At 40.3% G+C, this 27,475-nt stretch overlaps 1 protein-coding gene across 4 annotated transcripts in view; it reads left to right on the top strand.

The window, feature by feature from the left end:
- JMJD1C (jumonji domain containing 1C) overlaps positions 1-27,475 on the top strand; it is a 166,230-nt gene that overhangs the window by 128,894 nt on the left and 9,861 nt on the right. For 2 of the 4 annotated variants that reach the window (XM_086466318.1, XM_086466317.1), the window contains 18 exons: positions 2,193-2,317; positions 3,593-3,736; positions 3,827-4,019; positions 4,107-5,782; positions 8,872-9,044; positions 9,365-11,571; positions 14,520-14,721; positions 16,416-16,630; positions 17,655-17,807; positions 21,063-21,152; positions 22,495-22,622; positions 22,812-23,025; positions 23,489-23,703; positions 24,143-24,421; positions 24,822-24,990; positions 25,395-25,485; positions 25,574-25,704; positions 26,867-26,989. In XM_086466318.1, coding sequence (XP_086322444.1) covers positions 2,193-2,317; positions 3,593-3,736; positions 3,827-4,019; positions 4,107-5,782; positions 8,872-9,044; positions 9,365-11,571; positions 14,520-14,721; positions 16,416-16,630; positions 17,655-17,807; positions 21,063-21,152; positions 22,495-22,622; positions 22,812-23,025; positions 23,489-23,703; positions 24,143-24,421; positions 24,822-24,990; positions 25,395-25,485; positions 25,574-25,704; positions 26,867-26,989 — 6,528 coding nt within the window. Of the gene's footprint in view, positions 1-2,192; positions 2,318-3,592; positions 3,737-3,826; positions 4,020-4,085; positions 5,783-8,871; positions 9,045-9,364; positions 11,575-14,519; positions 14,722-16,415; positions 16,631-17,654; positions 17,808-21,062; positions 21,153-22,494; positions 22,623-22,811; positions 23,026-23,488; positions 23,704-24,142; positions 24,422-24,821; positions 24,991-25,394; positions 25,486-25,573; positions 25,705-26,866; positions 26,990-27,475 lie in introns of all 4 variants that reach the window. The other 2 variants (XM_086466316.1, XM_086466315.1) reach the window with 2 other exon arrangements.

Below are 27,475 nucleotides of genomic sequence, written 5' to 3'. Positions count from 1 at the left end.
GTTTAATCTTCCTCCTTCTTCCTGACACCCCAGCAGCCTGTAAGAAAAAACCCCTGCTGTTTTTAAAGGTAAAGTCTCTTTTAAAAATAGGATAACAGCTGGGATGAAGGGCAGACGCAGATTAGAACAAGGAGTAATAGGAAAGAAATTGGCACTGGGTCAGTGCAGAAGAGTGCAAGAGAAGCTAGAAGCTGATGGAGAAGGAAGGATGGAGCTTGTAATCTGAGAAGACTGGGAAAGGACTTGGAAGCCAGTGTCCTGGAATTGTAAATGCTAAAATGAGTCAAGAAGCTGGGGAGAGGGGAGAGGCTGGTTTTCATTATGCAAGAGACTGAAAGTCATTGTGCAGTTAACAGTAGGATGCAAGAGAGGAGGAGCTGTAATAGAAAAGTAGGAATGGGAAATTTGCACAAAAAGACACAGGCAAAATTTTACTGAGTCTGTCTGAACAAGGCAGAGCTTTGGGACAGACATTAAAAGTTTGAGACATGGAGAATGCGGTTGGGTCAGTAGTGAGAGAGCTGACCTGGAGGCGTTTTGCAGGGGCATATGGAGTGAGGGTTGGAGAAGCCATCAGGAAATGTGTCCCCATGGGAACCCTGTCTGGTCCAAGACCAGGAATGTGAGACATAAGCTTGTAGATTCTTCCTCTTTTTCTGCCCGTATGTATCAGTGATTGGCAGTGCCCATGCTGGCACACTTCTGACCTTTGTCTTTGTAGCTGGAAACATGCTTCAGGATTAGCCAGTAGCTCAGAGGATTCAGTGGGTCTTGAGGTTTCAGTTGTGCAGTGAATGATGTGGATGTGGGTGAAAGAAGGGTGCCATTGCAAGGTGTTTCATTTCCCAGCTGTTTCGATTCCCTAGATAATCACATGCAAAACGTATTTCAAAAGGCCTTGCTAAGGTTCCAGAATTATACCATAAGAGCACTTGAAAATGTCTAAATTATTACTGCTTTTGCACTTCTCTTGGTCTCTCAAATGTTGACATTTAAAATAGTCCTTATGATCACACACTTTCTTGTGCAGAGGGTATAATCAACCCAGTTGTGTGAATATGGATATTTCACAAGAGAAAGCTGTCATCTGTGAGGTCCCTGGCCTGTTTGCTGCAGATGTTTGAGCTTGCTTCATGTGTACTGGGCAGGGGTTGGAAAAAATGATCTTTAGGAAAGACAGGGGAATTCTGGCCTCGCCTGTGTGATTGAGCAACTAAGCATTCCTAAATCATTTAAGTTAGGCTGTTTGTAGGTTGTCACTGACTGGTTTTGCTTCTGTTCCTCTATGCCTAACCTGGCGTTTGTTTGCGGAAGTAGCGAAACCTACACAGTTGGAACCGAACTCTGTGTCAGTGTTGCTTGGTCATACAAATTGCTATATAAACTCTTTCAAAGTGCAGTGAAACAGGGTCCTCCTGATGATCAAGTGAGACACTGAACTTGAATAAAATTGTGGAATCTCAATTTCTGGGTCTTGAAAACAACTATAAAATAAGTGCTGTTTCATACTTGCCATCTCCCCAACCCCATGGGCTTTTGGAGGTGAATTAAACTGATCTTTGCAAAGAAACAGTGTGCAGGGTTTCTTTGCAGTTGATAAATCTGAAAACAGCAGCTAAAGTCTTCATAGCATGTGTGGTTTTGAGTGTTCTGTGTGGCTGTAGCAGGGACAGGATCATTCAGCTGCCTTTCCAGCTGCTGTAATGGAGAGAAACTCTGTGGTCAGTTACGGGAAAGACTTGGCAGATGCAGAGCCTAACCACCAAGATGTAGATCTTTTCGCCAGCAAAGCATCTAGGCATGTGACTAGCCTGTTAAATAGCTTCTGTATAACCTGCTGCTGCCACTTTCTAGCCTTTCAGATTACTTTTCTATGGTTGCTGTTTTTAGGCAGGAATTTTCCCATAATTTGTCATCGTGAGTGTAGAAAGATTTAGTCAGATAAGAAAATTGTATGTTGAAAGTGTTAGCAGAATTGACCTTAAAGCATGCTTAAAAGTACCATTTGCGTTTCAAAATGTCTTCCTGAATAAGAGTAAAATCCACAGGCAGTGCTGTGCCAGGATTGCCTGTAGTTTGCTCTGTATGTTTTCTACGAAGCTTAAAAAAAACAGGAAAACCCGTTTATACTTAGCTTTTTTTTTTTTTCCCTGAATTCCTCAATGGCTTTTTTATTTCTTCCCTTTCTGAAGGTCCGTACTCCCTAAATGGTTACAGGGTGAGAGTGTACAGACAGGATTCTGCCACCCAGTGGTTCACCGGTATCATTACTCACCATGATCTCTTCACCCGCACTATGGTTGTTATGAATGACCAGGTGAGTTTGATCTGTGATACTCTGAGAAAAAGCTTCGAGCAAACTATTCGTTGGGAGTGTTTAAAATTTTTTGTGGTATTCTGAAATACACTGAGTTGTTCAGTTCCGGCAGGGTGAGTCTATGACTGCACTGAAACTGCAGCATGACTTGTCATTGGGCTAGCAGTTAAAACCGTCCTGAAGCAGAATGTTTGTGCAATGATATGGTTAATACCAGTCCTACAGTTTTACTTTTCTTCTGCTGTCGCTATTTGACTAGTAAAGTCTTTGAAGTGAAGCAATCTAGTTTTAAGAACTGGTTTTCCCTGTCAGCTCTGAGAATGTCTTTTCTCAATGCTGAAGTCTTTTAGCACTGCATTAGTGATTACTTCTTCCAAGCAATTGAAACATCCCCTGTCTGCAATTTCTTGAATTAAGCGTTTACCAGCCCTAATTTAGATCTACTGTGGTGGGTTTTAGTTGTATTTCTAAAGTTGATGTTACAAAAAGAATTAATACTGGTATTTTTAGTGGCAGAAATGAATTCTCTTTCAGGAGACCAGAGTAAGGACTGAATGTTAATACAGTGAATGACCTGTCTGCCTTGAAATGACTGACAAAATCATGTGTGCCAATAAAAATTTAAGACAGTCTAATGCTCCAGTACATTTCTTTTAATTACATTACTTTCTCTTAATTTGCTCTAATTAACTTTCTCCAAATATTTTTTTTTTCCATTTTGTGACACATTGATTAAAGATCTGGTTGCCATTTCCTTCTTTCTGAAATACCTCTCACTAGTAACACTCTGCCAGTCTTGGAATTCTTCTCTCCAGTCATTTTGGTTCCTTTCTTTAAGCAGTTTTGCTTCTGTTGGAAGTAATATTGTAATGTGCTTCTGCAGTTTATTTTGTAGTATATTAAATATATTTTATAAAATATTTGTATGTTGTAATTGCTACTTAAGGGTTACTCTATGAAGAGCTGAGTGTCTTTTAATTTCAAATTTGCAGGTCAGTGAAGTGGGGGAAGGAAGTAGTGGTGGGGTACTTTCTGTTTTGAAAAAAAGACGTTATTTTTACAGTGATATGTAAAGACACATTTGCTTTGGTTTTACTCTGTTCCCAGCCTTTATTGAGAGTCGGATGTCAGCTCTGCTTGTCAGGATTAAGCAGGCTTTTTTCCAGTTAGTCTGCAGCACACAAAGTAGACTGGTGAATACTGATAAAGAAAGTATAGATTGGGCAGTGTCTGAACATCTGCTGATTATTATTTTTTCTTTTTTTAATAAACCAGGTGTTAGAACCTCAGAATGTTGATCCTTCTATGGTTCAGATGACCTTTCTAGATGATGTTGTTCACTCTTTGTTGAAAGGTGAAAATATTGGCATCACTTCACGCCGACGGTCTCGTTCCAACCAGAACAGCAACGCAGTCCACGTAGATACTTTTTTTTACCTATGTATTTTTGAATATTGTTAATATTAAAAATACATGCATTTAATTCCTTAACCACAAAATTATTTTTAGGGTCATTATACACGTGCGCAAGCAAATAGTCCCAGACCAGCAATGAATTCCCAAACGGCAGCACCAAAACAGAATTCTTATCAGCACCAGCAACAGAGGAATACTCGGCCAAATAAGAGGAAAGGCTCTGATAGTAGCATGCCTGATGAAGAGAAGATGAAAGAAGAAAGATACGATTATATAGGCCGAGGAGGTAAAAGCAGTTACTGGAAAGAGAGGGAGAGCTTCTTAAAACTGTTTTAGACTGAAAATGTGATAAACATGTTTTTATCTTTTACAGAAAACCCCAAAACCAAAAATAAACACTTCCTTAGTAAAAGAAGAAAACCTGAAGAGGATGAAAAAAAATTAAATATGAAGAGACTGCGGACAGACAATATCTCAGATTACTCTGAGAGCAGTGACTCAGAAATTTCAAACAAAAGATTAACAGATTCATCCTCAGAGCAAAATTCGGAAAATGAGTTAAAAAGCAAGAACACTTTGAAAATAAATGGAGAGGAAGGAACATCCCAAACTATTGAGGGAGTAGAACAGACGCTGATAGATAGGCGCTCTCCATGGGATAAAATACAGGAGGATAAAAAACATGAAGAGACAGAAAGACTGAAGTCATCAGTCTTAGATCAGCAGGAAAAGTCTTCACTCCATGCAGCAGAGCAGCCAACACCTTATGAGCAGAATGCCAAGGATCCACATGTTCAAGAGTGCAATGCAGAAAAACATCATACTGCGGAATTAAAAAAAGAGCAATTTGTACCCAGACCTCCTACTCCGAAATGTGTTGTTGATATTACTAATGAAAACAATTCTGAAAAGGAGAGCCAGGATAATGGTGCAAGTACCTTTGGTTTGCAGATGGTTCAGAAAATAGAATCTCACAGCAGCGATTTAAAACAGCAGTTTGCAAACGCAAATTTCCTTGAAGCAAGAAAACAGGAAGCTGATAAAAGTTGGGTTGGCAGTGTTGTTAACAAAACAGATTTGTTACAACCTGGGGTTGTAAAAACTTTATCAGTAAACGAACAGTTAAATCCTGAAAAGGAAAAAGTGCAGTATGGGTCATTTATGTCTTCGTTAAATGTATCTTCTCTAGCAGAAGAGAGTAAACTGCATAAACAAAGTCCAGTCCCTGATTCTGTGAAGTCAAAACCTAGTGCTTCAGTTGATCATCCTAAAACAAAATCACCTGATGTTAAGCCTAAATTCACCCAATCTTCTGATACTGTGAAGTCTAAGGTTAGTTCCCAAAACAGCCATGCTACTGGATTAACAAGGTCAGCCAATAAAACTGATCATGATTTGCCTAGGTCTAGTTTTCATCCAGTTCCAGCTAGAGTTAGTGCTCTAGAAGCTACTAAAAGTCCTCTTATCATTGACAAGAATGAACATTTCACGGTGTACAGGGACCCCACTCTGATTGGACAAGAAACAGGAACTAATCACATTTCACCTTACTTGCATCAGCATAATTATCCTCTGCATTCCTCATCCCATCGAACCTGTTTAAATCCAAACGCTCATCATCCTGCATTAACTGGTTCATCTCATCTGCTGGCTGGGTCTTCAGCTCAGGCTCCCTTGTCCGCTATTAACACTCACCCCCTTAGTACCGCATCTCACCATTCTGTTCATCACCCTCATCTACTTCCTGCAGTGTTACCCGGAGTGCCTGCTGCCTCCTTGCTGGGTGGCCACCCACGACTAGAGACTGCTCATGCTAGCAGCTTAAGCCATTTGGCATTAGCACACCAGCAACAGCAACAGATGTTACAACACCAGTCTCCACATCTTCTTGGACAAGCTCATCCTTCTGCTTCCTATAATCAGCTAGGGCTTTATCCAATTATTTGGCAGTATCCAAATGGAACACATGCTTACTCAGGACTCGGTCTGCCCTCCTCCAAATGGGTCCACCCAGAAACTCCTGTTAACACAGAGGCTTCCTTGAGAAGGGTAAGTTGAGCTTGTTTCTTAACGTTGTATTTGGCTAGGGCTGGCGTCTCCCAACAGTGGTTTGCTAGGTACAGATTCGGCAGTTTGTGTCTCACTGACTGGATGGTGATGGTGTATTTTTTGAGTAGGCAGAAAACTAGAAGTGGAAACTTAGTAGTAACCACTGTCTCGCGGTGGACGTGAGTAGGAAGTTCTTCCTGACCTTGATTTTGTAAGTATTTTAAAGAAATACGAAATGTTTGGGTTTAGTTTATGACCAAGTGAGGTCAACCCAGCTGGTTTGGGACCTCAGGTCCACAGGGTAAATATTTGCTTTCTCAAACTATGAAACCCGTTGTGTAAGTTAGGAGAGGTAGGACAGCTTCGTAGTGAAATTTTGTGTGTGCTTGCTAAATAATGGAGAAAGTACTCCTTCTGTCTCAGCCTAAATCTGATGGGAAGTTCTGAAGACTCTAGCATTTATAAATCTTTCTTGCCCTGTACACCCATTTCTCTTGTCTTTACACCTATCTCTGTACCCTCTCTTGGCATATCTTTTTCTCCCCTTCTGTTCCTGTTGACACACATCCCTGCCTTCCCATCTGCTTTCTGCTCCTCTGTATTCAAGTCAGGGTGGTTGCTCTGTCTATATGCTGAGTAAAACCACTGAAATCGCAGAAGAAATGGTTTGTGTTTTTCAGTGTAGCGCCCAGTGCGGTGGTGGTGTTTGGCAGACAGACATGGCAATTACAGGAAAAGTTTTCTCAGCTCTTGCAGACTTGGGATATGGCATGCTTGTTGCAGGCACCTTAGAGAAACAGTGTAAGATGAAGCGTGTGTAGTGTAGACAGAAACTTTGGAGAGCTTTACTGCCGGCTTCAATCAAACCTCACTGAGCATGTGCATACTGATTTTTAGAGGGTTATGACTTGGCCTAATTTGGGCAGATTTTCACAGGGACCACAAAAGGCATGTCACTGACAGTGGTCCTTCTGCCAAATTGTAAGCCTTTGCGTCAAAGCGTGGAGTTCCTGAATGGTTATAAAGATTTTTTTCTTTTTCATTATGTGGAAAGCTGTTCTTCCCCAGCCTCATTCTTGAGAAAAGCCAAGCCATTTGTGGCTAAGTCTTTCCCAAACAGTCAGTTTGAGTTGGCCTTGTAATATGAAGTCAGTTTGATCTAAAATGTGATAAAGACAAATGCAGCAGAGAAGAAAAGCCTAAGAGAAAACTATAGGTGGATTTATCTTTTCATGTTGCTGCCTGCTCCACCCTATACCGAAGTCCATTTTAAAGAACTTATGATAGACTCTGTTTTGACTTTGGCTGCCTGAAGTATGCAGCCCTGCATACCGAGGCACGTAGCTTTTTAATTATGTTGATATGTGGCAATTGTCTTGTGGTGACTTGTCTTCTGGCTCTCGCACTGAAGGCCTTTTTAAAATAAGTTTTAGAAACCCAGAATGGGCGTTTCCAAAGTCAGTTTGCATGGATGCCATGATCACAGAAAGGGGTCTGTGTTTCAGCTGTAACAGCAGCAGCAGCCACCCTCAGCTTGGGGCTGAGCCCTGTCTATGCACTGAAGGAAGTGTGCCCTCAAGCCCACCTTTTCCTGCCATCCACAGGTGGCTGTGGCAGCTCCCGTCTTTGGGCTGGGCTGTACGTGGTTGCAGGTGGAGTCACAAAGCTGTTTGGGCAATGCATAGTGCTCAAGCAGACTTCCCCAGCTACTTTAGGGAGAAGGTGATGGGTCTTTTTGCATAATACTTAAATGCAGCTTGCAGGCTATTCGTGGGAACTCGCTGTAGCGTGGGAACTCCTGGCCTAGGAAACATGTGCTAAAACTGTTAGTGCAAACCCAAGCAGTTGCTTTAAATATTCAAAAGTATAGAAATCAGAACTTCAAAGTTGTAGCACCTGCAAATATATTCTGTGCTGCATGCGTGTGTCATGAGAGCTCTTGGCTCGCCTTCTGCTGCAGCAGTTCTTAGCTGGAAATTGCCAAGACTGTGGAGAAGGGGAGGGGTGGAGTGGTGAGAAGCAGAGATGGGGAAGGAGTTCTGGGCAGTGCTGGGAGTTATGGGTGAGCAGCACTGAGAGGCTTTGGGGTGTGTGTGAGTGCTCTGCTTGCTCTTGTCCCGGTCCCTTCTTGGCTTGTCCCTAGCACTTGAGCAGCACTTCAACAGGGTGCCCTTTTTTTCCACTCCTCTGCGTGTGTTTCTTGTAAGCAGGTCTCACAGGAGAGAGGGAGAGAGGAGAGAGACAGAGAACTGCTGTTCTGGGTCTTTTCTGCAGAGTTGGGATACACGTTTCAGAGAAGATGCAAAAGTAGAAACTTAGCCGAGTAATCAGTTACAAAACAGTTTAATAAATTATGACTATCATGGTGTGTGTAAATGAGGAGGTTGGTATTGTCCACCTTTTGAGTATTTAGGTGCACAGCACAGAATTCTGTGTACTGTGCGTTCGCTGTGCTGCAAAGTATGGCAAACGTGTATGTCTATGGTTTTCGTAGTGTGCTGCTGCTGAAGTTATCCCAAATAAAAATGCCTGGCAAAATAAAGCAGATTAATTAGGATTATTATACTTAATCATTTGGCTGGGGGGAGGAGAGAAACTGTCTAGGAAAAGAGATACTTCTGTCTATTACATTGAAATTTCTTACAAAGCTGGAGATGAAATTGTTTTCCAGAAGTACTGAACAGTATTCTTCTTTTGGATGAAATACTTCTTGCTATTCATTGATGACCTAATGTTCTGTTTACTAGTAACTGAAGTGCTGTCAGACTTGTCATTGGTTTGCTAATTTTGATGAGCTTGAGATGTGGTTCTAGAATTAACTATTCGTGCCAAATACTTGAAAATGAAACAGTTCTAAGAATGCTTCCAAAAGGTGTAAACTATTTTGTATGCTGCAAGTCCTGGGGAAATAAAATGAGATGTTCCAGTTGATCAAAAAATGTTAGATTTCATTCACTGTATGATTTGATGCTGAAATACATTACTATACTACACTCTGATCATTGGTAGGACTTGATACAGTAACTCTTGTGGTCCCATGATTCTTTTGAAATCGGATTTTATTTTTTTGTTTTTGTTGATGTTGACAGAATACTCCCAGCCCATGGTTACACCAGCCCACCCCAGTGACCTCAGCTGACAGCCTTGGTTTACTGAGTCACATTCCTGTGCGACCGTCCAGTGCCGATCCCCTTCGGCCTCTCAAACTGACAACGCATTCCAGCCCGCCATTGTCCAAAAGTATTGTAGAGCATCACAAAGAGTAAGTTTGCTTTTTAACTCCGTGTGAGAGGGTACATTTCAGCAGCTGATGTTGTCTTCTAGCTTCCTTTTAGTTTAATTGTAAATGTGGGTGCCTGTGATAGAGAAAAGTGTGGCAGTATGCTGCAAAACAGACTCTGCCCTGTTGACTTGGAATGGTACTTGAATTCCTGACTCATCTGAAGACTCTTGAAAATCGTAGCTAATATAAAGAAAAGTTTACTTTGTGTTAATAGATAACTTCAGTCGGAGCATGCGAAGAAAGGCCTTCCATTTAGCATGTTCAGACTAACCTGTGTCTTCTTAACCGTTTTCAAACAGAGAACTGGAGAGGAAAGCATTTATTGAACCTTTACGTTCCGTTACAACTGCACCAGTAAAGACTGAGCTAGAGCAAAGCAGAACGCAGACAGCAAAGGAAAGCCATATGCACAGACATTTTGCAGATTCAGTATTGAACCAGCTGCCAAGGCCACCACAGGAGACTGGGGAGCGGCTCAGCAAGTACAAAGAGGAACACAGACGGATACTCCAAGAAAGTATTGAAGTTGCTCCTTTTACAGCTAAAATAAAGGCACGGGAGGGAGAGAGAGAGAACTATTCCAGGGTAACGTCCTTGTCTTCAAGTCCTAAAAGCCATTCAGTAAAATATGACAAAGACACCGAGCGCTCTGTGTCAGAACTGTATAAAATTAAGCATTCAGTTCCACAGAGTTTGCCGCAGAGTAACTATTTCACCACCTTGTCTAACAGTGTAGTAAATGAACCACCAAGATCTTACCTGTCAAAGGAAGCTTCAAGTGCATATGTTGATAAGCAAAGTAATTGTCCTTCAACAGCAGCTAGTCCCCAGTCTCTCTCCTCTTACATTTCTTCTCTTTCAAAACCTCCACCTTTAATTAAGCACCAGCCAGAGAGCGAAGGCTCTATGAGCAAGATACCTGAGCAGCTTTCACAATCAATGCAGTCTCACTCTGTAAATTCTTTTAGAAGTGACAGCAGGAGTCCTACTCAGTTGTCAGTCTCATCTTCAAATACACTCCGGAGTATGCCTGCCTTGCATAGAGCCCCCGTGTTTCACCCACCTGTGCACCAGAACCTGGAGAAGAAGGAAAGCAGCTATAGCAGCCTTTCACCTCCAACTCTAACCCCTGTTCAACCTGTTAATGCTGGTGGTAGCAAAATACAGGAGTTGCAGAAGCCACCAACTTTAGTACCTGAGCCTAAGGAAGCTCAGACTGTTTACAAGGGCACTTCTGAACAGAATTTATCAGAAATATGGAAGTCCAATAATGCCCCAAATAATGAAAAAGTGGATTGGCACATTGAAAGAATGAGTGGAAAGTCACAGTCCGCTACAGCATCTGTTATTGTGCGTCCTCCTTCTAGCACAAAATACGATAGCATACCAGTAATGCAGTCTGCTTCCAAAGATCGAGTTAGTGAGAGATCTTCAGCTGTGACAAATCAAGCAGATTGCCTGAAAACAGCGGAAGCCAGGGAGACTGGAAGAATCATTCTGCCAAATATGAACTCAGACAGTGCTCGCACACAGTATGAAAAGAAATTTCCAGCTGTCTCACAAGGCAGCGTTCCTCGTACTGTCACCCCTACCACAACTATGATCTGCAGTACCAAAACGGATGTCACTGCAGCAGCAGTAACAACTACTAGCGTGTCAAGCTGGGGTAGTTCAGAAGTGACTTACTCCTTATCGAACACAGTCTTGGCCTGCACGCCGCTGGAGTGTGCTGCCTCAAGAGCAGCAAGTCAGGCAGTGGCACAGACCCAGGAATGCAAGGTCAGCGCTCCAGCTCCGGCTACACCCGCCGCTGGCAAGACAGGCAGCGTTGCTCAGCCCAGCTCGGGATTCTCCACCTCCACCGACTTTGTCCATTTGAAAAAGCACAAGGCAGCGTTGGCCGCAGCTCAGTTTAAAAGTAGTAACACCAGTGAGACAGAGTCCAACTCTGTGAAAAATCAGACGTTTTCAACCTCTCTCTCCCTAGACAGTGCTATCATCTGTAATACAATAAACAAAGCGAACTCTGTAGGCAGTGGGCAAACTTCCCAGACAAGTCAGCCAAACTACCACACTAAACTGAAAAAGGCTTGGCTAACAAGACATTCGGAGGAAGATAAAAACACTAATAAAAAAGAGAATTCAGGGAACAGTGTTTCAGAAATTATTAAGCCATGTACTGTCAATTTAATAGCTTCTACATCAAATGATTTGCAAAATAACATAGATAGTAAAATCTTGGCAGATAAGTTTGCAAAGGAAGATAAGCACCCTAGGAGAAAAGCAAAACGAACTTACGAGTCTGGCTCAGAAAGTGGAGACTCTGATGAAAGTGAGAGCAAGTCAGAGCAAAGGGCTAAACGACAGCCCAAGCCAACTTACAAAAAGAAACAAAATGATTTGCAGAAAAAAAAGGGTGATACAGAGGAAGAAGTAAAACCGAATGGTGTTCTTAGCAGGAGTGCCAAAGAAAAAAGCAAGCTGAAGTTACAGAGCGGCAGTAACAGCAGTGAGTATATTAATCTGATTTGGAAGACTAATATGGAGTCTAACAGTGTTAATCCTGGAGGGTTTGTCATGCGTGATAGCTGGGAAAAGAGTTAAAGAGCATGCTTGGGTAAATGAGTAGGTCCAGATTTATCTGTCTTGAAATATCCTGGTTTAAGAAATTCAGCATTTTGTATGTATGTATTAACAAACCAATTCTCGGCCTAAAAATAAACCGTAAACAAACTGGTTTATGCTGTCCTTCAGAATTCAACAGACTGGTGCATGTAATTGTGCCACTTGTATTGAGTTGGGTTTTTTAAATTTTTTTTTTTTTGAAAGATTAATGCATTTATTTTTAGAGTGCTACTGGAGGGAGAGACTCTCTGTTGTTGAACTTTAATTCATCCTTTGATCAGGAAGCCAGAGGCAGTTCCTTGAGAGCCTGATGCCACTCTGTTGTGATTTGGTTAATTTATGAAGGGTTTGAAGGAGAGTCATTTCACACTCCTAGCTAGTATGTGTATTACATGGTGTTAACATCCCTCTTGTTCAAGGAATAAAGAAATTTAGGGAAATACAAATTTCAATTTAAATGTAATACTGTAGCAGATTGTAACTAGATTTATCTGAAAAGTGGAACTAGACTGCCAACATGAGGGATTTTATTTAAGAACTTACTTTATTTTTTTATCCCAATTTATTCTTCTTCAAGGACTCTTCTTTTGTCTTTCTTCTGACTGAGTATGAGAAGGTCTACGACTACATCACTTTTTGCAAGAATTTTTAAGTACAAGTAGTAAGAAAATAGGTACTGCTCTCTGTAATTACATTATCTGGCTTTTTACTGCCTAGTGTATAAAGTTACTCTTCTGGTATCTGAGAGTATTTGATCCCAAAGTTGTACTGGGTGCTGGAAGTGTTGCAGTCTGTCTGAGATATTCTGGCTTGGGTCCAGTGATAGTAGTAGTTTGTTCTTTGTTTTTTTTCCTGACTACAGGGAAGATGAAGGAGAACATGCCTATAAGGTCTTCCTTGGTTTCACTTCTTAAAGTAAACTGTAAATACATACATGTAACATGTTAGGTTTTTATGACGTTTGTATTATTGCAAAAGATTTTATGTGTGTTTGTTGCAGAAGGATTTCTTACCTAAGTTAAGGGAAGGCAGTAACTTCTTGTTTTGGCTAGGAGTACCTAAGTATAAAAGTGATATATAATACATTATGGAACTTAGGTTTGGAAATGGGTAGGAGCTGGTATTACGTTCTGTTGCGAGTCGCACGGGCTGTGTCCCGTACTTTTAACAGGTTGGGCCTGTCCTGTGGTAGCAGCTTCTTGTGCTTGCCATCTTCTCTTGAAATCTTAATAGACCTGGGGTCTTTCTGCCTGTTTCTCCTACTTGGCCCATTAAATAGATGAGTGTTTCTGGTACTCCTGTCAGTTTATCTTGGGGGAGCTTTATTATAATTTCTGAGCGAGAGCTGCTCAGAGACTTTCTCATGAAAAGGACTTTCCACAAAGATTTATATAAAAACATGATCAACCTTGAGAAGCTTTCAGGAAAGAACAGGTCCCCATGGGACAGTTGCCTGGGCTTCTTGTAGGTGTCTGAAGGTAACTGTACTTCAGGATCTGGAGCTTGGTGGCAGTTCAGCAACGTGGGTGGTATCTGGATACTGCCAGGGTTGAAAACTGCATGGTCCAGATGCCGTTTTGGAAAGCCCCAGGAGTGTGTATGCTAGCGAGAGCGTTCCGAGCTTCAGGCTGCAATGCTCCCTCCTGCAAAGCAGGACATTTTACAGTCCTGCAAGCGTTGGGGGTCTTCCAAGTTCCTCCCCACAGAGCTTGAAGCCTAGCAGCTCCCAGATGACACAAGGGTTTCTGGTTCCAAGGCAGAAAACATTGGTTTGGACTGGCAAACCTGTACCTTGGCCTTTTCTACTCTCAAGTGTTAATCCAGTTACCGTCCTGCTCCTTGGATGAGTTGGGAGTGCATTTTGTAAGCCATGAACTGAGGCAAAGTTGGCCTTAGTCACTTGCAAAGTTCTCACAACTCATCTCTGGCAAAGTACAGGTCTGAACCCAGGTACCAAGTCCAGAGTTAGCACCCTGACCTCTATCATCCTGTATCAGATCCCTGTTTACAGGACATGAACTTTCAAGAGTAGTGATAGATGAAATGACAGATACTTCTATCTGTCTGCAGATAAAACTGGTGCACTTTTGAAAGTCATTAAAATTAAAGTCTGGTTAAATAACAACCGGGTTAAGTTTCAAAATGTGTATGTGAAAATTGCACCTACTACTCAGTAGATTTGCTCCTCATGTTACTCGATCTGCTGACATTCATATCAAAAATAGAATTGTACTGCTTAGCCTTGCAGAGCCAACAAACTTGACAGAGAGTAAATGGATCCTGTTCTTCCTTATGCTGGGTATTTTACATTAAGTTCAGATGAGTTACATGTGAACGGAGCTGTTCTTCTGTAATCATGTCTGTAACCCTCAGCAAAAATAAATTTTGAACAAGTAGGGTATTTTTTTTTTTAAGCTCTGCTTTCATTCATTAAATCATTGCCTTTTTTGCATACATCTTCACTTGAAACAGAATTAAAGCCTTTCTTTTCTTGGAGCATTGTATTTCTTTGGGTTTTAAGAATAAGATTCCGAAGATCATCTTAGTGACATATTTGGTGAATGATGTGCCTAATACAAGAGAAAATAGTGTCCTAGGTATTCCTGGTAGCTCAGTGGGTAGTTAACTGTGCTCCTGCCTGTGTAAGTGTAATTGGTAGCTATGCTTTTTAAACTTTGGTGCTGACAGGTGGGCAAGTGGAAGTAATAATGAGATATGTTGCACAGGTAACAAATGTACTTTCAGAAATGTTGAACACTGACTGATCTAACTGGGTTCTGCGAATAAGGGCTGCCAGTACCTCATCTGAAACTCTCCTTACTTTTGCAGCTGGTATACCTCGCTCAGTGTTAAAAGACTGGCGCAAAGTAAAGAAGCTGAAGCAAACGGGAGAGTCCTTTTTGCAGGATGATTCTTGCTCTGAAATAGGACCAAATTTGCAAAAATGCAGAGAGTGTAGGTTAATAAGAAGTAAGAAAGGAGAAGAACCAACTCACTCTCCAGTATTTTGTAGATTTTACTATTTCCGGCGGTAAGTACAGCTGTTTTCCTGATAACATGCTATTTTAACTTTTAAAAATAATACTGACAAAGGACTTGCATACTTGAAAGCTTGTCTGATTTTTCTGGCTCAGTCAGTCTGCCTAATAAAAGACAGTGCTTTAATTTAACAGTATTTACATTTGTATTTCTTACTACTTTTGTGGATTGACTTCATTGCTGTCTAAAGCTTTATAGCAAAGGCATCAGAACAGCTGCCCAGTGTACCTTAGGCAAGCAGAAAATACAGCACATCACCATTACACAGGTGTCTGACATTTGAAGTGGGATTTTCAAAAGGCAAGCTTCAGTTATCCTGGACAAGTTGTACAGCCACAGAGTTGCACTTATGCCATTATAGGGTGGGAATGCTGCTCAGGTTTTTCTGGGAGTTTTTTGAGGACAGAGGAGTTGTGACCTCCTTTTTCACAATTAATGGCCAATCAAGGAAAACTCACAAGTCAGGAAGAAAATTTCCCAGGATGCAGCATAGCATACATGGTGCAGGCAGCAGAACGATCGAGACAGAACAAAAGAGCTTTAATTTGCGTGTGGGCTGTGTTTTCAGTAACTTGTTTTGGACAGGAGATTGTACCCTAGATTGGGTTTTAATTTTTTTATAATGAAACTTTAGTTACAAAGCTTGGTAGTCCTACAGGAATAATTTCAAGGCTGGACTCAGAATTCCTTCTGTGTAAGAACGTTTGCTTCCTCATGTGGGAATTTGGGGTTTTTTCCCCTGTATAAAGGAGAGAACATCAGGGATAAAATTTTGCCAACATTTTAAAACATTGTTATGGAATTTTAAAATTAGAATGTTTTGAATGTATTGTGGTAAGTTTTACATCAGTTTAATTATTTTTGTTGTGTTTAGATATTAAGGCTTGAATTGTTTAACGAAGTTTGCACTACTGTTGGAAGTCATTGTAACAAAATTCATCATCTTGTTCATTAAACATATATCTAAAATACAATTTTTAGTACTTAGTTCTGAATTCAGGACTGTTTTACTAGTGTTGCTGTAGAATTCCTTAAGTATTATGATAATTGCATATGTATAATGAATTATCCTGTATTTTGCAAGATGGAATAATTAATTGTTACTGCTTAAAAATAGGCTAAATGTAGCCAGGGTTAGTGGAATGGTATTGGGTAGGATAACAGGAAAGCCTTTAGTTATTTTAAAGGCCAGAAGTCAGTGGATACAAAAACGTTTTCTTTTATTAGTGATCTGTTCTGCCTAGAAAGACTTAAATATGGTGTTCCAACTCCTGTTTTCTGAGTACGAGAGCAGTAAGGTGGAACGATCTATAAAATGAGTCAGACTGAGTGATGGCTGTCACAGATACTCCAGAAATTAAAGGTGAGGAAAAGAGGACACAAACTTGAGGGACGAGGAGGGGAGGAAAGAGAATTTTCCTGTCTGTAATTTTAAAGTGGTATAAATGATGAGTAAACTGAATACAAAAAGTGCCTAAATAGTTAGTTTTAGTTTTCATACGTTCTCACTGTTAGTTTTAAAACCAATTTTGGCAGTAGGATTTATTTTTAAATTAAAAAATAGGCAGGATACTAAAGCAGGTAGAGAAAACTTGCTTGTAAGACACAAGCAGTAAGGTAAATTAGCAAGTAAACTAAGTCACAGAAGATAATATATGCAGTTGAACTATCTGTTTTCATTTTTAGGTTATCTTTTAGTAAGAACGGCGTGGTTAGGATAGATGGTTTCTCCTCTCCTGATCAATATGATGATGAAGCACTGAGTTTATGGACACATGAAAACTATGAAGATGATGAACTGGACCTAGAAACTTCTAAATACATTCTAGATATCATAGGTGATAAATTTTGTCAGTTAGTAACATCTGAGAAAACAGCCATGTCCTGGGTGAAGAAAGACGGTAAGGAAATCTCAAATCCTCTCAAGTATTCTGCAGTTTTACTGGAGTGTTTGCGTTCATCATGACCCAGTGCTTCCTTTCAAGTAGCTCCCTTCACCGGACTGTTGCGCTGGAGTTTCCCAAGCTATTTTGTAAAAAGGTATGTCAGGAAGTGGCAGGGACCTTCGTCAGTGGGCCAGCGTGTTCTCTCTCCCTGTGCTGGTGGCTGTGCTGAACAATGTTGGGGCCAGGGTGCTGTTGGGATTGAAGCAGCCTTGATTCCCAGCTTGGCCTTCAGCTCTCCAGCCAAAGCGGCCAGCTCCAAGCCAAGGCCTGCAGTGAGCCAGCTACTGACTTCTGTCAACAGACGTTGTGTTTCTGTCTCCTTCCCAAAACAAAGGAGAATCATGTGATAGCGTGGGCCCCGCAGAGCATGTGCTAATACCGTTGCCTCCTCCCCACCAAAGCCACAGTTAGTCGGTCCTTCTGGCTCACAGCAGATGGGCACAGGCTGGAAACAGGCTGGTGGCTCCACTAATTCCAGGCGGTATGAGGAGGAGGTGGGGCAGAAAACAGAAGTACCAGCCAGGTCTCCAGGACAGGCACCTCCCTCCTCTCCTACTGACTTTAAGTGCCCAGCTCACCGGTTTGGCTGCCCTTGAGATGAAACGTGTCCCATAGGCAGGCAGGTGAAAAACCCAGCTCTCTTCATTGCATGGGGTTAAAAGGTACATGTTAAAGGACTTGTTCTTCATGCTTGTAACACACTCATGTTCAGCAGGAATATTCTTTCTGTATTACTTACTCTGGTTTTTGGATGCTTTAATTTCTTCATAGTGTATTGATAGTAGTACTAATGGGGATGCTGTGTAATGCAACTGAGGGGGTAGATGTTGGGGGTCTGTTTATACAGGATCACTTTCCTCCCCCCAACACCCAGTTGCATCCAAGGGCAAAATTACGAATGCTTCATCTATAAAGACTATTCAGTTGGTGCTTTGCATTTAAATTTCAGACCTTTTATTCTGCTTATTTTGTATTTCAGCCAAAATTGCATGGAAGAGAGCAGTGAGAGGAGTCCGCGAGATGTGTGATGCATGTGAAGCCACATTATTTAACATTCATTGGGTCTGCCAAAAATGTGGATTTGTGGTCTGCCTAGATTGTTACAAGGCAAAGGAAAGAAAAAGTTCTAGAGGTCAGTTCTTTATGAACTAGAGTATTGTATAGGCTGTTTATTCTGATTTGTTGTAGAGCTGCTGATCCACTAGTGTAACTGTCTTTCTCTAAAGTGTTAAATTACTGCTTGTGTGTTGTGGTTTTTCTTAGATCTTTCTCGCCTCCTTTTTTGTCGATAGATGTAGAATCAGTCATTCAGAAAACAACTGCTGTGGGGGCTATTTTAGGTCTTTGTCTGCTTTTCAGTCCTTTTGTGTGGATTGTCTTGGATTGCTTGTGCCTCGCCCCTCAAGGTTAAATCTTGTTCTTCAGCTGTGGGACTGGCACTCCATTAGACCTCCCTGCTTTATGGTAACCATTGCTGTTAAGACTTGCCTTGATTTGAGTGCTCTCTGGAGTCCTCCCTTCATAAGTACATGGTTTGTCATACTTACTTAACAACCGACTTTTTTATTATAAAAGGGAAAGAGATGGAGAAAAATACTTCACGTAGTATTTAAAATTATTGTTAATGGAAGTTTCACAGTCCAGCAGCCTACACATGTACTCGGTTTAATCTAATTCCTGTACTTTAATGGAAATGTCTAGGTCAGTCTGTACTGAAGTATAACAGGACTGACTTGCAAACCTGTGATTTCTGAGTGACCTAGCCTGGTTGCAGTTGAAAGGAGGAAGATTGATCTGGTCATTCAGCCCTCGGCTATGACATTGGTGCTCAGGCTGCTTGTTGGAAAGGACTGCCTTCCCCTGGGTGGCAGGCATTGTGCCCTGGCACAGTCCTGCGGTCAGACACTGCGCCAGGAACTGATTCAAGTATAATGCTGTTTTGAAAAGCATTTCTATGTTTGTCATACCAGCATAATGTCACAGATGTGAAATGTTAGTATAACAAAGTTTAACTGTTAGATGGCAAATCTTTTATAAATTGAGAGGCTCATCCACTTTGTCCTTGGCTTGCAGGGGGAGGCCTCCTACACTATGGTTATAGGATGTTCCCAGAGACTTCCATCAAAGCCTGAAGGTTCCAGGGGACTAATGTTGGTGTTTTCCAACACCAACAGCAGTCATTAATGCTGAGGCTGCTTCAGCAGCTCTTCACTGGCTTAAGTCTGTGCGTCTGCATGTGTGTGCATCCATCTGACGTGGCTTGGGATATATGCCGAACATTTTTTAACCTGGTGGGAACATGCAGTCAGAGGCTTTTTATAGTGTGTGTGTGTGTGTGTTAACCAGCCAGGAAAATTTTAGTAAAATGTCTTCAAAGCTTAAAAAAGCAATATACAGAAGCAGACTTCTTTTCAGACTTGTAACAGGGAAGATTTGCTCCTTACTGCTCATCACAACATGACATGCAAAGGAGAAGTACGATGCCTTCCCTCTCTGTGGCTTTGTTTCTAATGGTGCTGTAGGATTCATGTGAACTATTTTTCTCCTTTGGCACTCTTTTACAAAGTTCAGAACTACCCACTCATCTCTATATAATAGCACTTTATATTACAACATTTTTCCTGGAACCAATACTTGTTTTTACAGTTGCAAAATGTAGCGGAGAATACACTGTTTTCCCCCTGCTTCAGCAGGAGTGGTGGAGGTTTAAATATTCCATATTCAGATATTTATCAATGACTTCTCTCATTACTTTACTACATGAGTGAATGAATGAATGTGCATCCGTTGTTACCTTCAGACAGTTCATGGCACCATCAAGTGGAATGCCATGTTATGGCATTTCAGTGATAAAACATGTTGAATAGATATATGCTATTTTATTTTTTGATTTGATTATTGTTCTGACTGGTTACGTATTTCAATGTTTTAGGAGTTACAAAAACTACAAAACAGCTAACAAGTCTAGTGTTTCTGTGAAAGGAACATTTGGTACATTGTGTATCCCTTGTATTACAGTATAAGAAAATAATGCTTTGAATGTGTTAAATGCTTCCTGTAGCATACTCCTTAGTTTACATTGCTAGAGCCCAGCAAACTAGTAAACAGTTTTGATGAGTCTCTTAAAACTAGCAGTTTAATGGATAGGATACAAGACTGGGGATTGAGAGAGAAATTGCATTCCTGTTTCTGCCCCATAGTCACATAGCAGATCAGAGACTGGTTGCTTGGCCAGGTATTTTTTTCTCTCATTCTTCCCTTGTTATGCCTTTACACTTCATATTTTTCTGGCAGGAACAGCCTTCCTGAAACTTTATAGAAAGCCCCTCTCTCCTACCAGTTAGGCCATCTCTGCTGACACAAACGATTTTTAACCAGTACCTGTAGACTTGTGGTTTCATGGTTGCTTGAATCATAGAATCATTCAGCTTGGAAAAGACCTTTGAGATCATCAAGTCCAACCATCGACCCTACTCTACCAAGTACGCCCCTAAACCATATCTCCTAGCACCACATCTAAGTGACCTTTAAACACATTAAGGGATGGTGACTCAACCACTTCCCTGGGCAGCCTATTCCAATGCCTGACAACCCTTTCAGTGAAAAAATCTTTCCTAATGTCTTACCTAAACCTACCCTGGCACAGCTTGAGTCCATTCCCTCTTGTTCTATCATAAATTACCTGTGAGAAGAGACCAGCACCTACCTCTCTACAGTGTCCTCTCAGGTAGTTGTAGAGAGCAATAAGGTCTCTGTTCAGCCTCCTTTTCTTAAGACTAAATAGTCCCAGTTCCCTCAGGAATTTAATCTGACATAAATCAGTGATGCAACTTCCCTCTCCTTTGTGCCACCAGTAACATCAGTACAGCTGCATGGTAGGCCAAACCAAAGAATTGATCTGCTTAAAAGTTACCTTTTTGACTTGTTTGGCCCTCTCTGGTCGAAGACAGCCACTTTCAGTTGGAGCGTGGATTGTGTCAAATCAACTGTACAGTCACAACTTAATTGTGTCTGTTTTCCATGTTAGAATTCATCAAGGGAGTCTCACTGCCTCAATAGCAGCTGTAAAGGCTTTTGGCCTGTGCTAAATTGGCAACTCACTAAATATATAATAAAGGCAATATACTTTGAAACTTCAAGATTATTGGCAAGAGTCTGTGTTACAGATGTGGCTATTTCAGATTTCAGTATTGTTAAAACTCTTTATTCTTTTTCGTACTGTGAAAAGTAGGTGTTGTATGCAAATCTTTGTCACGCAGGATACCAGGGCAGAAGACTTAAAATAAGTGTAGAAAACCGTTTCTAACTAAAACCTGAAAAACGTTAGTTAGCCCTGTCTGTGTACCACTGTAAGTGAAGTAAAACAATTGGCAATGTTATTTTGCAGATAAGGAGTTATATGCCTGGATGAAGTGTGTGAAGGGGCAGCCTCATGATCACAAACACCTGATGCCAACACAGATTATTCCAGGCTCTGGTAAGACCACCTGCAAACAAGCAGGATGTGTTTTTTCCAGGTCTTTTTGTGAAGAGACACCAAAGTTGTATCTTGAAACTTCTCGTTTTCCATTTAAAAACCTGTGAATTGTGTCAAATCATGGCAGGTATGCAAGTGATTCTGGGCCGTTAACAGCAAGGGGCACAGGTGATGAAGAGGAAAGAGCAGTATGCTGACAGATGTCTGAAGGGATTTTGGGGATAGGCAGTGAAGAAATTCAGGGTGTTTGTTGTGACTGGTTTTTTACCTTTCCAGAGCAGAATAAACCAGCCAGAATTGCCTTAGCTGTTAAAATAAAATCTTAGAATAGTATTGCCAAGGAGCATTACGTGGCAACGGATTTTTGAGGATTTGGTTTTTGCTGTTTTCTGTTCCACCCAAAAAATAAAAGATTCATTTGTAGTTTTAGTTAGACATCCAATTGAGCATCTTAGAGCAAAACTCAGTGAAGGAGCTTGTAATAAATGAAAAACTAAGTAGTAACCCTAAACCCAGCTAAATTCAGAATTTTTCTTACAACCAAGTAAGTTTTGTGAAGAAGTGTGGTTAGGTGTGGTGGGTTTTGTTAGTGCAACTTTCTTGTGATCCCTGGCAGCATTGATGCAGAGCAGAGAATAGAAAACTTACGTGTGCCCTTAAACTTGTTAAGTAAATTCCCAAGTTAATTTAAGCTGGAGATACAGACCTGTCATTATTGTACAGGTTGTTGCATGTTGGTTCAGGTAGAAATGAAGGTTGGTTAGATTCCGTGATAAATTCAAATTGTGACGTTCCCCAGAACAGGTTCCAGACTGAAACTGGTTTTGATTTTAAATTGTGAAGTGAACCCCTCATCTGGAAGCAGCACAGTGAAGACTTCCTACATAAGCTTTTGTTCTTCTGTGCGTACTCATTACCAAACAGCCTTAAATTACATGATCACATACTAATTTTTTTGTCAAGGTGCAGCTCACTTCAGTCTGTAGTCTGACAGTTTTATTAAACGAAGCAGTGATGCACCCATTGAACAATGAGGAGTAAATAATGAATGACTGGCTTGCTTGGTGTGTGCCGTACAATGGGAATTGCAGAGTGAGGTGTTAGGTTATTCAGAAGAGTAGTGTGCAGTTATTTAATTAGAGACCTTGTCTCTTTCTGCACAAGCTTTAAGGTAAAGTGGACAGTCTTTTTATAGTGTTTTTGAGTGTTAAATTAGCATTTTTAGTAGTTTAAATTTTAAAAAGGTTTGGAGATAGCATTTTAGCATCAGAGTGTGTGTTGTGAAGAGGGTCACAAAATGATTTGAGAGCTGCTGATGGCTTTCTTCTTAATTGTCTTCCAGTTTTGACAGATCTCTTAGATGCTATGCACAATATTAGAGAAAAATTTGAAATTAAATCCCATTGTCAGTGTACCAGCAAGCAGAGCACGCAAGCTGGAAAGCTCCCTGCGATGAATGGTGTGTCTCAGGTGAGTCTAAAATGTGTGTATGTGTGTATACATCGCCATTCGTTCAGGTGTTCTGATTCTTGGAGACTTTTACATTTTAATAGTACCAGTTGCATTTTAATTTGCCTATACGATGGGTAAATGCTAGCCTTGTCCTTGAAATACATTAAAGCAGAGTTATGTACTTAAAAATAAACTTGTTCTTCACAGGTTTTGCAGAATGTCCTTAACCACAGTAACAAAATTTCTCTGTGCATGCCTGAGTCTCAGCAGCAGAATACTCCTCAAAAGTCCGAGACAAATGGTAATACAAGTCCAAGGAGTGATGTGAGCACCGACAGCAAGTTAACACCGCCCGAATCCCAGTCACCGCTGCATTGGTTAGCTGATCTTGCAGAGCAGAAAGCCAGAGAAGAAAAGAAAGGTATATGTTTGAAATTGTCATATTATGTCCATGACTTTGGGGACATCAGTCATACGTAATTGAATTAATTGGGAAAAATGCACACAGCTTTCTGTTCAACAGAAAGAAAAGATTCTTTTCCCCCTTAATTCTAGTCTTGAAACTGCAATGCCTTCCCCTGGTGGCATCAGAATCTGTTAACTGAGGAGCCACTAGTGGAATGTGTGTGTAATGTGGCAGTATTTCCAGCTACTGCATCACTCATTTGTGACAGGTACTCACTCAGCTGCATGTCAGAGATGCTGAGGAAGGCCTTTTCATGGTCACAGTGCGCGTTTTGAAGGATCTAGTTCATCCTCTGGTGTGTTTTCAGGTGCTAGTGCTACAGTATATTACCACCACTATGAAATGCAGGATACTGGTGCTGTTCGTATGTCTGCATCGTGATACAACAGTGTAAACTTCCAATAATTTTTTTTTTTAGAGAACAAAGAATGTCCTTCTGGAAAACATTCAAAGGAAGAGAAAGACCAGGATAATTTGGAGTCCCAAAACTGTAAAAGCTCCCCTCCTGTATCCCAGAACAACGAGCAGGGCTCAACCTTACGTGATTTGTTAACTACCACAGCGGGCAAACTGCGTCTAGGTTCTACGGATGCTGGTATTGCTTTTGCTCCAGTTTATTCTACAGGAACAGCAGTAAGTGTTTACAAGGTGCACTGGTTTTATATCAGGATTTGAAAATCTGCTATCGTTTGTTTTGGTACATTGTAGTTAAAGCAGTCTGGTAGTTTTATTGCTTTAAATACTCATTTATAATTAAAACTTTATATGCACACACCCCCTTGCTTTCACATTTTGTTTATATATATTTATAATGATAATTGATACGTACTATGAAGAAAAAATCCATGAAGTTAGATAAAGCCTTAACCTGACAAAGTAAAGGAAGATTCCAATATATTGAGTTTTGTAATAACTGTATAATTCTAACTTCTTCCATGTAAGAATGCATGCAGTGTTCTATAAAGGAAGTAGATAACTGCAAGCTTCTAATTGGTAATGAAATGTCATTCTACTGCATTACCTTTATTTGCTTTTACATTGTTTAAGCATACATTTGTTTGTTCTCTAATAGAGTGGCAAGAGTGGAAGGACTATGCCAAACATTCTTGATGATATAATTGCTTCAGTAGTAGAAAACAAGATTCCACCAAATAGAGCACCAAAGATAAATATAAAATCTGAAGTAAAAGATGAGCCAAAGGATGATAGAAAATGTATTCAGGATGACTGCAGTAAACGGTACAGTGATATTCAGTATTCGTGGATCTGTGATAAGCATGTTTTGTGGCTCAGAGACCATAAAAACAGCAACAACTGGAAGCTCTTCAAAGAGTGCTGGAAACAAGGAAGGGTAGGTATTGAGCCGTTCGGTCTATAAAGTGACTTCAGTGTGAACTCTGGGGGAGTTGTGTTACAGGACGAATTTACCTGACTCCACGTTTGAAAATGTACTGTTATCAGTGAGCAAAAGCTTGTCAAGTATAGCCCACATATGAACCCTTGTAGTTTAAACTTCAGTTAACTGCTAATAATAAATAAGGAATTATTGTTAGGGATAGTCAAATCCCAAAAAAATGTGTCTGTGACATCTTGGGTATGGTTGGTGTTGGAGGAAGTGTTAACAGCTCAGTGGGGCCAAGGACTTCAGTGTGTATTTCAGATGCATTTGTACTCGAGTTTAATTGAGGGAGGTGTTTACTTGCAAAAAGATACGTATTGATTTTTTTTTAATTTTTGTTTCATTTTTACAGCCTGTTTTAGTGTCTGGTATGCATAAGAAAATGAACTTTAGCCTGTGGAAAGCTGAGTCAATTAGTCTAGATTTTGGAAACCAGCAAGCTGATATCTTGAATTGCAAAGACAGTGTTATTTCAAACACCAATGTCAAGGAGTTCTGGGATGGTTTTGAAGATGTTTCAAGTACGTTACTTTAAATGTATTACTCTATTGATTCTGAAAATGGTCAGTGTTAGAAACTGCAGTTAAAAATACTGTTTATGGCTCTTGAGGGTTTGAAGAAACTTTAATTTAAAAAGAAAGCTTAGGTAATCTATTTCCAGAGAATGTGGTGGAAACTTGTAATTTCTACCTTTGCAGAACTAAAGATGCGCTAATATACTACTTAGTTCTGACTCAGAAACCAAACAAATGTCATTGTTCCTCAACTAGTTGAATTTGTATCATTGTTGAATCTCGAAATTATCTCCTGTTTTATGGATGAAATCTTTATAGACAGATTTAAGAGTTCAGTTACATATCTTAGTTGAATATAGTAGAACACCTACAGTGTATTAGTTTTTAGTAATTTCTATGGTACTTTGCAGAACGTCAGAAAGTAAAAAATGGGGAAACAGCTCTACTGAAACTGAAGGACTGGCCTTCTGGTGAGGATTTCAAGGCTATGATGCCAGCAAGGTATTTGAGTTTAATATTAGATATTCTTAAGTCAATCTCCATGTAATGACACAAATTCAATTGCATTCTTCTTTCTTTTCACCTCCAGATACGAAGACTTACTAAAAAGTTTACCCTTGCCTGAATATTGTAGTCCGGAAGGAAAACTAAACTTGGCTTCTCATCTGCCAGGATTTTTCGTTCGTCCAGATTTGGGGCCCAGACTATGCAGCGCATATGGTGAGTATGCCCTAGAAGTGTATCGTTACCTCTTTCCTTAAAAGTGTAGACAATCACACATTATAATGCTTGATAGAAAGCTGAGCTTGCTTGGGGGATTCACTGAATGTGGGAAAAATACTTGACTGACTTGTACATTAGCAGTACATGCACCTCAGGCATGAGAGTTTATTTGCTTCTGCATTTCTTTCTCTCTTCTTGTGCTGTCACAGTCTTCTGAAGCATATAAATGGTTAGCTTCTTTTACACAGACAGGTCCTGTCTTTAATAATGCTGTATGACAAAATACTTCATGAAATACTACTGTGTTCATAATTCTGGTAATAAATAAATCTCAGTGTGTTTCTCATAATTTGTATTCGTATTGTATGCGGTACACTCAAAAATTGTTTAGAAGAGGCTGTTTCCCTGAGACCTTTTCCAGCTGCTCCTTCTTTTGCAAAAAAAAATCTTTAATTCTGTCTTACAAATTGTTGTAATAGGACAAGAAGCGAGTTGTAATTTGTGGCATGGTGGCTTTGGTTTAAAAACGTCTCCAGATGTCCTTTGAAGTAAATACATTAAGGATAGCGATGAAGGCATGGGTCTGAACTGAATCATTACTGACACTTTCATGTAATACTGCTGTAAGGCTTAGTGTTCTGAAATGTCCTTTCGGCTTAAGCACGTATGTTTTCACCTCTTGGAACTAAAATTAATTTTCCTCTTTGCTTGGGGATTGCTTTTGATTAAGAACTCGGCTTATAGCAAGGCATGAAAGTGACATGTTTGATTTGATAACCTTGTGTATTCGTTGTACTTATATTCTGCCCTGAACAACCTGAAAGGTTGAAAAGGAACATAGTGATCAGGAAGTGCCTTCGATCATTCTGCTGAAATGTGTTTTGTTCTAACACAGCTGCTACGTAGGGACAGTTGCCTGGGCTAAAAGACCTAAGGGTCTCTGTTAAAAAGTTAACTTTTTTTTCGTTTGGCAAGTGAAACAAAAGCATGTTTGTAGTTCGTATATCTTGGTGTTTTCACATTAAAGCTTGTCTACATAAAATGCTTTTCTGTGATGCTTAGCTTACTTTTAGGAATTTCTTCTAAGTTAGCTGTTGCACGTTTCTATCCAAAGGTGAACATGTAATACAGCTAATCTCAATTTTGTCTTGTAACATAGGTGTGGCTGCTACTAAAGACCATGATATAGGAACCACAAATCTCCATATTGAAGTTTCTGATGTCGTGAACATCCTTGTTTATGTTGGCATAGCAAAAGGAAATGGAGTACTTTCCAAATCAGGTAAAGGGAAGCTCATTGTAAGAGGTGTAAGTGGACTGAATGATCTGCTGCTTTTAAAATTGACACTGTTCTTTTGAAGTAGATGAAAGATATCCATAAGTACTTGCGTAAACCTGGGACGTTCTTTGTTTCAATAACTTGCACACACATTAATTCTACATAAAATACTCTGCAGTTTATGAATTACAAAATGGTATTTCAAACTCTTTCCACTTTTTTTTGCCGTTACCTGTAATTGATGTACCATTGGCAGAGCTAAATGAAAGCGCAGGATGAAGGATTTTCTCTGGAAGCTGTGGTAGTTCTGACAATTACGTCAGGATGATGTATTTGCCAAACCTTCTGTTTATTCTGCTCCTTGTGGATGCACAGCATTTGCTCTGTTGAATTTGGACTGTAACGTAGTGTTTCAGCACCAGAGAGCTTAAATTGGTGAATGTTAGTAGTCTGTGTGAGGTTTATTGGTTATGTGAAACAGTCTTTAAA

The sequence above is a fragment of the Leptosomus discolor genome, chromosome 6, assembly GCF_034619465.1.
Source record: "Leptosomus discolor isolate bLepDis1 chromosome 6, bLepDis1.hap2, whole genome shotgun sequence".
Lineage (NCBI taxonomy): Eukaryota > Metazoa > Chordata > Aves > Leptosomiformes > Leptosomidae > Leptosomus > Leptosomus discolor.
This window is presented reverse-complemented; position numbering and strand designations above follow the sequence as displayed.